We start from the raw sequence: 11,127 nt of genomic DNA, 5'->3' as shown, positions 1-11,127 counted from the left end.
AGTTCCTGTGCATGTAACTGACAGTTTGTGTTGATGCTTTCAGCCTCCAGGACCTTGCTCCTACTTTGACATGTTGGTTCCAGGTCCCAGGAATATACTGAAGGTGCCCAGAGTTCAAGCCTGGTGGTCACACATAGCTTTAGGTCTTTTCTTCTCTTCATAGGTGAATCCTGATTGTGTTCACAGAGCCAAGTTTACTTTAGGTGGGGGAGGGAACCTGAGTAGTACCCCATTTTGAATGAGGGTGTGGATATGGAGGAGGTGATGGGCTATCTTTCCCCTCTCGTCTCCCAAAATACCTCCCCAATCAGTTCTTACAGTTCTGTAATACCCTAGGAACCTTACATTCTCATTCTGCTTCTGCACACACCATTCTCCAATCCTACTCATACATCATATCCAGGACAACCCTGCCCCAAGCAGAAGGTAATTATACCCATCCTCTAAGCACACATCTGTTTACCTGCCCTAGGGTTAGTCATTCTGTGTGCCCCCAATGGAGTTAGGGCCGCAATGGCAGTCCTCCCCACAGAACACATGCAGTTCTTGAGATCATCCATCCAGCCCCTTAAAATTGTGTTTCCTGGTTCAATCCTCTTGTTACAAAGGTGCAGGCCTCTTCAGCACACAAATCATAAGGCCAATCAGAGGAATAGTTTGGGCTACCCTTTCCAAGATACCTTGTGAAAAAGATTAAATGTTGACTCTTGAAGAGTCTCATTGTAAAAGAACACACATACTATTTTTTTCTGCTTGGTAGTTCCACCTTTGGGCTTATCAAAATCTATGGTGGAGAATTTCAGTTACAAACATGTCTTCATTGCTTTTGTTGTTGTTTTGCTTTTTTTTTTTTTGGAGACAGTCTCATTATGTAGCCACAGGCCAGCCTTGAACTCACAATCTCCTGCCTCAGCCTCCAGAGTGCTGGGATTACAGGCACGTACTAGATCTTAAAAGCAATTTAAACCTAATTAGCTGGGTGCCAGTTGGTCACATCTGTAATCCCAGCCACTCAGGAGGATCATGGTTCAAAGCCAACCTGGGCAAGTAGTTTGAGAGACCATATCTTGAAAAAACCCATCACAAAAAAAAATCGCTGGTGGAGTGGCTGAGTTCAAACCCAGTAACACACACACACACACACACACAACTAATTTAATCCCAGACTATTGCTGAGAAAGACTCAAAAGAGAATTTTTATTATAGTTTGTATGTTACAAATGCCTAAGAAACTATTTTCTTTACACCACTACTGTGGTGTACAATCTTTTGTACAAACTCACATAACTGAAATTTGTGTTTCTTAGCTCTAACGCCTACAGAACCACCATGTTGAGGCCCAACTATTTTCTGCCCTGCAAAGGTCAGAAGTTGCTGATCTTCTGAAGCAGGGTTTGGCGCCACTCCTCGGGGTTAATATTCTCAGCAATGGACTTTAAGAAGCACTGCTCATTTACCTTCTGGAGCAAGGAGCCAACAGAAGGGTTGGTCTTGCTTACGGTTTCATAGCAGGTGAGTACTTCCAAGGCTAACACGTAGAGTGGTTCACAGACTCCTTGAGGGAGCATGGCCATGATGTGCAGAACATGACAGAACATCTGGGAATATACAAACAAGGTTTCCTGAGTCAAGTCCTGGTCCTGTCCTTGGGCCCAGGGGCCCACTGACTGTATCAACCTAACTGAGTCCAGGAGGTTGGTCAGACTGCTGCAGAACAGTTTAACCACGTGGCTCCAGCCTTCCATAGGAAGCCAGTTTTGACAGCTCTGGCTGCAGAGAAACTGGAAAGCTCTCAGGAAGAGAATGGAGAGTTGGAGCTCCTGGGCAAAGGGCTTCAGGTTGAGCAAGGGAATGAACTGAATGTATTCCAAACTGTAAGGGACATGTAAGAACTGTTTCTCCAACAGTCTCCTGATCAACTGATGAAGGCATTGCCATTCCTGGGGGCTGCACCAAGGCATGACTTGCACTAGGGCCACCAGGAAGCCCTTGCTGAACAATCTGACCTCCTCAGGATTGCCCACATCCACCACCAAGAGAGATAGCATCTGCTCAGCAAGGCTGCTGGAGATGTAGCAGCATTCCATCCAGGCAAGAAGCCCCGTGCCAGGCCCATACCCAGGGTGGGCCTGGGAGGTCCACTCAGCCTCAGAAAGCTTACAGATCTCAAAAAGTGTGGCTGGCACCTCACACTTGAAGTGGCCCTCAAAGAAGTTCTTCAGTCTCAGACCCACAGTCCAGTCTAGCTGCTCCAACTTACGGTGGAGCCATGACAGGGACTTGATCCAGGTGTCGGGGGAGAATGTCTCTGCATTGGCTAATACAATCTCACAGAGGCGCTCCAGGATGCGGATCACCTGATCCTTCCCATCCAGAGAGAGGCATCGCTTCTCCTGGGGGAGCTGCCAGTACTTACTGAAGCTATCCAGGAGCTGGCACAAACTGAAGAGAAGGGGGAACGGGGAACAGGCCTGGAGCCAGTACTCCTCTGCACTCACTTCTAGTGTCTGGATGAAGATCTTCAGACTGAGTTCTGCCACTTCAACATCTAGCATCAAGAAAGGCAGGACAAATTCCTTCAGCACCTCGTCTGGTTCCAGAAGAGCAGCGACTGGAATCCCTTGGGGCTTCACAGGACTCATCAGGCAGCTCAGGAGCTCCAAAAATTGCTTTTCTTCCCTGGGTGTAGAGATTGCTGTCCAGACAGTTTCTTTGAGGCATGACACCAAGAACGTGGTGGATGAATTCAGTTCTTGCTCTTCTGTGAACCTAAGGGCAGGGAAGGCAGTGAGAATCTGAGCCAGGAACCTGTGGGTGCCAAGATTGATCACAGCCATGCTGCACATCTTCTTCACTGTGACTTCTGGGTGCAGTATTACCAGGCGGGCCACAGAGGCCACAGCTTTAGCCAAGCCCTGTTCAGAGGCACTCTGTGTGAGCTTGTTAAATGTTGTGTTGAGGTCTTCCTGAAAACCCTCCAAGTAAGCCAACAGCCTTTCAGTGAGGCCCTTTCGTCCCCAGCAGTGTAAGACACCTGAGAGGACTTTATTTTTGTCTGGTAGTGAGAGGTCTGCATAGCATTCCAGGATCAAGCTAATCACCTGCTTGATCTGAGATTGGGGGATGGCTTTGTCAGTTGTGCTGACTTCCATCACTGTTTCCAACAGCCTCAAAACCAAGTCTGGATCTCGGAAAAGAGACCTGTTATTAGCCAGGCAGGCTATCCACTTGTCTGAGAAGGCCCACTTCTTCTCAGAAGCAAAAATGTAGCACACTTCCAGGTGCCGGTCCATCTTCTGCTCAATGATGGCCATGGCGATGGAAGCAGTGATGTTGTCAAAGTTCTTGTTGTTCAGAACCCTACTGGTTTTCCTCAGAAAGTCTTTGACACACTCGGCCAGCTCAGAGACCATCTGCCTTTCCTCCTTGGACAAGCTGGTAGAATCCAGGTACAGCTTCAGGTTCTGGCTGAAAGATGTCAGACTGTTGCACAGCCGGTAGCTGTCGTAATTCATCCCCTGGCTGCTGTTGAGCATGGCCTGCAGCTCTTCCCCCCATTCTCGCAGTAGGCTGTGCAAGAACTCAAAGCCCGCAAAAATGGTCTCACTGGGGAGTTTGGCCAGTGAGGTCAGGCTGACATCCCGCTCTGCCTCCTTTACCTTCTCTACCAGTGCTTGCTTGTGGTATGGGTTTTGGGTGTCTGAATTCCACACGGAGATCACTGTGGCCAGTTTGTCTAGATACATGGTTGCAGACACTTCCTGAGGGTCATCCTCCAGAGCAAACACGGTCAGCATGTCTGCCAAGTTGGCTAATGCACAGCACTTCATCCCCACAGACAGGATTCTCTTCTGGATTTTCTTCAGTCCATTGAGCAGCATGGCCAGGAGGGGCATGGCTGGACACACATCTGGGTCTGACTTAAACCTCTTTGGAGGGTGGGAGAACTCGTCTGACGAGGGCAAGTACTTATGGGCCATTACCCGAAACTGTGAGAGCAGGGGGTCCTGCGGATTGCCCTTGTGCTTCATCATCTCCCACCAGACATCAAGGAAGAAAGCTACATCCTTGGAAGAAGTGTCAATGGTCATGTGCTCCAAAAAGCGCTCTAGCTCTGTGCGGCAGACAGCGGTAGGCAGGGCCATCAGGAGCTGGATGAAGAGTCCAGAAGCTTCCAGAGACTTCAGCAGCTCAAAAAGAACCGTGTGATTGATGGTAGGGATCATGTTGCCCACTGAGAAGAATACGTCTTCCTGCCACCGAGTTTCAGTGTCAGAGGGGGTCACAGGGGAGGGCTGTAGGACCTTGGCCCAGATGATGATCAGAGCTTTCTTCTTCCAGGCAAACGGCTGGGAATGGGCTGTAGCCAAGGAGATCTCCCTCAAGGCCTCCACAATGGGCCGCCCAACATGTTCCCAGTCAGACTTGGTCAACTGTGCCAGTGCTTTGGGGCGGAACAGCTGCTCAGCCAGCAAGAAGCCCCCATGCAAAATAGTCATTTCTTCACAGATATTCAAGGGCCCTGTACAAAGAGAAACCGAGTAAAAGTGTGGTGAAAAGTCTTCAAGATAATATGCAGAGGTTAGAGAGAGACAGCAGTTATTAGGCTAGGTGTCATTATCAAGATTAGAGAGGATAAGGCTTGAAAAGACATCAGTAGGAGAGGAAGAAGGGGTGGTGATAAGAGCTACTGCAGAGCTGGAAGGATAACAAGTGCCATTAGAAATAGGGGATAGACTCAGAACAGGTTAACAGGGAAGACAAGTCATATAGGTTACTGAGCCTGAGGTAGAACATTAACAGGTATCTTCCAGCAGTGGAAGTTCAGGAAGAAAGGCCTGAAAAGTGAGCCTGGGAGGTGCTCCCCAGAATGGCTCACTGGAACCAAGGAGGTGAATACAATTCCTCAGAAAGTGTGAAAGGAAAAGCTGGGCTGTGGAGGCTGGACCCGCCAGCAAAGGGCTGAGAATTTGGGAAAAAGGGCTTAGAAGAGACAGCCTAAGCCAGGAGCCAGTGGCTCAGGAGGCAGAGATCAGGAGGACTGCGGTTCGAGGCCAGCCTGGGCAAACAGATTGCGAAACCCTATTATGAAAAAAAACCCATCACAAACAAATTCTGGTGAAGTGGCTCAAGGTGTAGCCCTGAGTTCAAATCCCAGAACCAAAAAAAAAAGAAAAGAGACAGCCTAAGGACAGTGTCAAACTACAGGGCCACCAGATATGTATCAGAAGACCTAACAGCTGAGGCTCTCAGTGATGGTGAGACTAGGGAGAGCACAGGCTCCAGAGCCAGTGGCTCAGAAGCAATCAAACAACTCCGCCTTCCCTGATTTTTTTTTTGGGGGGAGGGTGGTACTGGGGTTTGAACTCAGGGCCTTACACTTGACAGGCAAGCACTCAACCACTTGGGCCTTGCCCCGAGCTTTTTGCTTTAGTTATTTTTCCAATAGGGTCTCACATTTTGCCTGGGTCACAATCCTATTTCCACTTTTCCTGTAGCTGGGTGCATACCACCACGCCCACCTTACTGGTTGACATGGGGGGTCTCAGAACTTCCCCACCCCTTTTCAAACCATGATCCTTCAGAGCTCTGCCTTCCAACTAGCTGGGATTACAGGCGTGGGCCAGTATCCCTGACCTCTCTTTTTTCTCATAGCCTTGCCAAGAACAGGTTTCAAACACTCTCCTGCCTCTCAGGGAACAGTTCACCCCACAGCCTCTTCCGGTTAGAGGACAAACTACTCACGGCCCTGGTTCTGTGGCAGAAACCAAGGATAAGATACAAGAAGTACTATGCTGTGGTAAGACAGTAAAATCACTCCTTCAGTGAGCTATGAATTGAGACTTAAGGAAGGCTGGGAAGTTTAGTCAGATATGGATCTAAATCCTAACTCTGCCACCCGAAAGTGAACTTAGTAATGTGAGCCTCCCTTCTGTACATGTGAGCATAATACAGACATCAAGGCATAGCTGTGAGAATCAAATGACATACAAGTCACGCCCTTGGAACTGGGTTGTGATTGTTGTCTCTGGATCCCATATTTCAAGCATGGGAGAGGGTAAAAGGTTAACTAAGATACAGCTCTTAAGAGCCTGATTCAATGCTTAATAAGTACTGCTATCCCAAAGCCTTTCCATTGCTGGCAGGACCAGATTCTTGTCACTATTCTTTGTCTCCCCATCGTAGAAACACAAAAGGACAGGACATAGTTTTTATCAAATATGTTTCCTTTGGCCTAGAAGCTAAAACCCGAGTGCAAACACTGCTCACCCTGCAGTGCTCCTGACTCCTCTGCCCTTTTCTAAGGCCCAGAGATGCTATTCCTCCCTCAGTACTCATTCTCACAAGAGCACATCTTGCCCATGTTCATAAGCCAAGAGTCAGCAGAGAAAATACTGACAATTACGGCACAAAAGGCCAGCGATCACACCCCTGTGCAATATTTGTGAAGGCAATCTATTTTGGCTTCATGTGCAGAGTCAGACTTCCAGGGTTATCTTGTTCAGAGGGTCTCTCTGGGAGTTAGGGCCCTTCTTTCTGGCTCAGGCTGCTAGCCAAGAGCCCCAAAATACACTTCCTCTTGACTATGCAAATTCAATTTTATTGCACCACCAGTTCAGCTGAGATGTGTGACCCCCAACACCAGCATTCTAGACATTATGTATACATACTGCTTGAAAAGTCCCACAAGCAGTTAATAATTGGAGAAAAACAGCTGGGGGTAGGGTGGCTCACACCTGTAATTCTAGCTACTTGGGAGGCTGAGATTGGGAGGATCAAAATTCAAGGCCAATCCAGGCAAATAGTTCTGGAGACCTTATTTCCAAAATAACCAGAGCAAAATGGACTGGAGGTGTGGTTCAAGCAGTAGTGCAGTGCACCTGCTTTGCAAATGTGAAGCCCTGAGTTCAAACCTCAGTTCCAAAAAAAAAAAAATTGGGAGAAACCCCAGGTGCTTTATCAATAATTTTTTTTTTGTGGGGGACTGGGGTTTTGAACTCAGGTCTTCAAGCTTGCCAAGCAGATGCTCCTCAGCTTAAGTCACACCTCCGACCCACTAATGATAGTTTATCACCAGCTGGTGCCACTTTCTTTTTGGGCGGTACAGCAGTTTGAACTCAGTGCCTCCCAAGTGCTCTGCCACCTGAATCATGCCTCCAGCCCGAGTGCCCACTTCCTACATTTGTTAAGTGACTGCTTACTCTGGCGGGCGCTGTGCTTAGGAGGTACACTTATAAGAATCTTTTTAATCTTCAAATTAACCTTTTAAGGACTTTTATTGCTGTTTTAGAGAAGGGAGGCTGCTCAGAAACAATTTGCTCAAGGTGTCTCAATCACAAAGTGGTAGAGCTGAGACAGAAACACCCAGGCGGTAGGACTTGAAATGCCATCCCACCACTGAAGGGACAGGGACCACAACACTTCTCCACAGCCTATTACTGGCCCATCTCCAGGCAGCTCTCCAGCACAGCCTCCCGGTCTTACCCTTTTTTGAGAACGCACACAGTAGGGTGGCAAGGCTTAGCAAGGGGCCTTCCATCTCTATCAGCCCCGCCCTTCCTTTCCCAGACCTTGCTATGAGGACTCTGAACCAAGCTGCGATCAGGTTCAAAAAGTGCCACCTCCGCTGCTGCACGCCTTCCCCACACTGAGAGCATGACGAGCGCCGCGGTGTGCAGAGAACTGTTATTAAAACTCCCCAAAACTCTGGGGGAAGACGGTATCATAGCCCTGCTTTACGGACGAGGAGGCCGGGAAGTCTAAGCAACGTGCTGAAGAACTTAGTACATGTTCGATGAACTAGGCCATCGGGACATCGTGGCTCCTCCGGGTGTCCTCGGAGCGCGGCATTTCCCAAAGCACGTGCACCGGCCCCGTCTCAAGGGATCCAACTTCACGCCGCTAGGGAGTTTCCCGTGTTGTTAAGGGGCCAGGAGTGGGGGAAAGGCGAGCCACGGAGCGGTGGGGCTGCGGCTGGAGCCCGGCGTCCCGACCCACGGTCTCCAAGGACACCTCCAGACCCCCAAACCCTCCCCAACCCGGAGGTTTTCTGTGGCCGGGGCCCGCACGGGCGTGCGCAGCAGGAGATGCGCGCCAGGCCGCGCCCAGCCGAGGCTGAGCGTTTCGAGGCGCCTCCCGGGCGGGCCGGGGCAGGGGAGCCGAGCACCCACCTAGGTCCATGGCGGCGACGTGGTGGCGGCGCGGGGCCGCCCCTCCCACTCCGAAGCTGTGACCGCGGCGCAGGCGCCACGGCACAATGGGCGGTGCTGGGGGGCGGAGCCCAGAACCCCGCCTAGTCCCCCCTCCCGGGCGTCCGGCGCAGACTGCCCGTCGCTCCGCGCGCACGCGCGCTCCTCGCCAACGAGCTCGCGGCGTCCAGGCCTCCAAGCCCACAGCGCCCCCTTTCGGCTCCCGGCCGCCCACCAGCAGGTACCTTGTGCAGGGCCACCTTGCCCAGCCCTGCTTCCTGATGCAGGCGATCCGATCATTAGCCTCTGGCCCCGCATTCAGCCTCACCCAGGAACCCCGGCAGCGTCCGCACACAGGTCACGCACTCCGGTGCCCTTCCCCAGGGCTGTCCACTAACCAGCACACCCGCCACACTCGGGAGATTTCGCTCTTCAGCGGAGCCACGGGTCTCGCTTCCCGCCCAGCACCGTACGGTTGCCCTCACTCTTCATGCCGCACTGCCTCCTTTGGACAGCAGCAGCGATCCTTAATTTTCCTGGATCATAGGCACCTTTGAAATTTTGATGGGTAGTGCTCCCCAGAAAATGCAGTTGGGCAGATCCAGTCCAGTGGACCCCTAGTTTGCAATCCATACTTTATAACACACACACACACACACACACACACACCCATTGTTCTTCACTGTTTCTCCTTTTCTGTTCTTCCCAAGATCTAATAATCAGCCTATGTGTTTCCAACTCTCCACCCCCCAGCTTCTAGCACCAGTTGTCACCTAGGAAGGACAGAGGAGCCCTACCTGCGGTAGGTACTCTTAATGTGCCAAGTGGAGTTTGAACTGGCTTGCGCTGCGATCAAGCAATTGAAGGGTCCTGTGAGTGATGAGGAGAAACTGCTGGTGTACAGCTTTTACAAACAAGCCACTCAGGGCGACTGCAACATCCCTTCTCCTCCAGCCTCAGATGTGAAAGCCAAAGCTAAGTGGGAGGCATGGAATGTGAATAAAGGGATGTCCAAGATGGATGCCATGAGGATCTACATTACTAAAGTGGAGGAGCTGAAGAAAAAAGACACTGGATGAGGACAGTTTAGCAGAGAATGAAGTAGCATGGCTCCTGTGGTAGGGAATGGGCTTCTTAAAAGATCTTGATGGCTGAAATGTCCTGAAGGGGTAGCAGGGTTAGCTGAGACATCAATAAATCCCTTAAACTGCATGAGAATGGCTGTCTTGCTGTTGAAAAGGAGAAACTCAGTGACCATGAAAATCCTAGAGAGGTGTCCAACAAATTGGCTTTCTGAATATATATATTTGGCAGTACTGGGGTCTGAACTCAGGACCTCATGCTTGCTAGGCAGGCACTTTTACCACTTTAGCCATTGCACTTCCACCAGCCCTTTTTTGTGTTGGGTATTTTTGAGGTAGGGTCTCAAGAACTATTTGCCTGAGCTGGCCTCAAACCTCTAGCCTCCTGATCTCTCCCTCCTGGGTAGCTAGAATTACAGGTGTGAGCCGCCAGTGCCTGGCTTTTCTGTGTGTTTTGAATGGTATACCCACAGCATATGTAGACATTTGGCAGTAGAAGAGTCTGGATGTGTGTGTGTGGAAGGGGTATATCATACTGTGAAAATGTCCAAGGCTGGAGGTGAGTGGTCTCTGTGGAGGCTGAGGACTTGGACTAGTATCTCTTCAGGGGAGGCTGAGGACTTGGACTAGTATCTCTTCAGGGGCTTCAGACTCACCAATAACCCAACACTACGGAGGGGAAAGGGACTCTGTCTTTCAGAAAGCAAAAATAAAACCCAAAAACCCTCAGTGAATTGCAGACCCCAAGAAGTTAATGTTTTCAGGGAAGCCAAACTTTCAATGACATAGTGATAAGGTAACTGATGCATCACAAGGTAGCAGCTGGTAACCAATGGAGCAGATGGTTTCAAAATCCCAGCCTCTGAGAGACCTAAGATGTAGTTGCTAAGGCCTAGCAACTACAACTTTCTTGGAACTACTCTTTATCTAATCTTGTTTTCTGCTAGGAAATCTGTATGGGACAATGTTTAAGTACATATATGTGAGATTTCTTGTAAGAACACAACACACCCTTGACCTATGCAAGTTCCAAACCACAGAGGCATCAGTGTACAACAGTTGCTTCTGGTGGCTGGGAATATAGAATGCAGAGTAGTTCTTTCTTTTAAGTAGAGTTCTTAGAGGCATTTCAAAGAAACAGGTCTGTTGTGGCATGACTTTTCCTCAAAAACTATTTTCAGGCTGGGGGATATCTCAATGTTAGAGATAAGCATGATGCTGGTAAGCATGAGACCCTTGATTTAATCCCTAGCACTGCAAACAAAACCATTTTCACAGATCATGATGTCAGGTCGATTCCATGAGGGAGCACTGAACAGAAGCAACAATCATGAAGACTTGCCGGGTGCCAGTGGTTCATGCCTGTAATCCTAGCTACTCAAGAAGCAGAGATCAGGAGGATTGAGGTCCGAAGCCAGCCTGGGCAAACAGTTCATTAGACCCTATCTCAAAAAAACCCATCACAAAAAATGGCTGAGTTCAAGCTCCAGTACTGAAAAAAAAAAAAAAAAAAAGACTTCAGAGGAAGGAGTCTTTACTGCCTCTATGGGAAACAGATGTTTCTCTTCCCCCCCACCCTGACTTCTCCCTACTTTATCTTGTTATTATAAAATTAAACCTTGGTTAAACTTCAAAAAATAAGACTTGAGAGGACAAAGGAAACCAAATCTCACCAGCTATCTTCTGTCCACATATTTGCAGAAAGTTGGCTATAGACAAAGCACATGACTTAATGAAGTAGGGCTGGGGACATAGTTCAAGTGGTAGAGAGCTTGCCTAGCATGTGCAAGACCCTGGGTTTGATCCCAGGGCAATAAAAAAAAATTTAAGCTATCATAGTAACTCAACAATGTTAT

The 11,127-nt window shown here is 49.3% G+C and overlaps 2 protein-coding genes across 2 annotated transcripts; one reads left to right on the top strand and one right to left on the bottom strand.

The window, feature by feature from the left end:
* Positions 1-796: 796 nt before the first annotated feature.
* On the bottom strand, positions 797-8,290 carry Gemin4 (gem nuclear organelle associated protein 4). Its single transcript, XM_020157932.2, has 2 exons — positions 8,172-8,290; positions 797-4,522 (listed from the first exon to the last, which is right to left on the bottom strand). Exons 1-2 carry the CDS (start codon positions 8,179-8,181, stop codon positions 1,365-1,367), a joined length of 3,168 nt encoding a protein of 1,055 aa, XP_020013521.2. The 5' UTR covers positions 8,182-8,290; the 3' UTR covers positions 797-1,364.
* Positions 8,291-8,293: 3 nt separating this feature from the next.
* LOC109682591 (diazepam-binding inhibitor-like 5) lies at positions 8,294-10,707 on the top strand. The gene is made up of 2 exons (XM_074046557.1): positions 8,294-8,430; positions 8,943-10,707. The coding sequence occupies exon 2, from the start codon at positions 9,005-9,007 to the stop codon at positions 9,266-9,268; it is 264 nt and encodes an 87-aa protein (XP_073902658.1). The 5' UTR covers positions 8,294-8,430; positions 8,943-9,004; the 3' UTR covers positions 9,269-10,707.
* The last annotated feature ends 420 nt before the right edge of the window (positions 10,708-11,127 follow it).

This window comes from Castor canadensis, chromosome 11 (assembly GCF_047511655.1).
Source record: "Castor canadensis chromosome 11, mCasCan1.hap1v2, whole genome shotgun sequence".
In the NCBI taxonomy this organism is placed as follows: domain Eukaryota; kingdom Metazoa; phylum Chordata; class Mammalia; order Rodentia; family Castoridae; genus Castor; species Castor canadensis.
Note: the sequence above shows the minus strand (reverse complement) of the source record. Positions and strands in the feature narration are given on the sequence as shown.

Excerpts from the sequence above, each read along its gene's own strand:
- LOC109682591 (XM_074046557.1), top strand. The coding sequence starts at position 9,005 with ATGTGCCAAGTGGAGTTTGAACTGGCTTGCGCTGCGATCAAGCAATTG.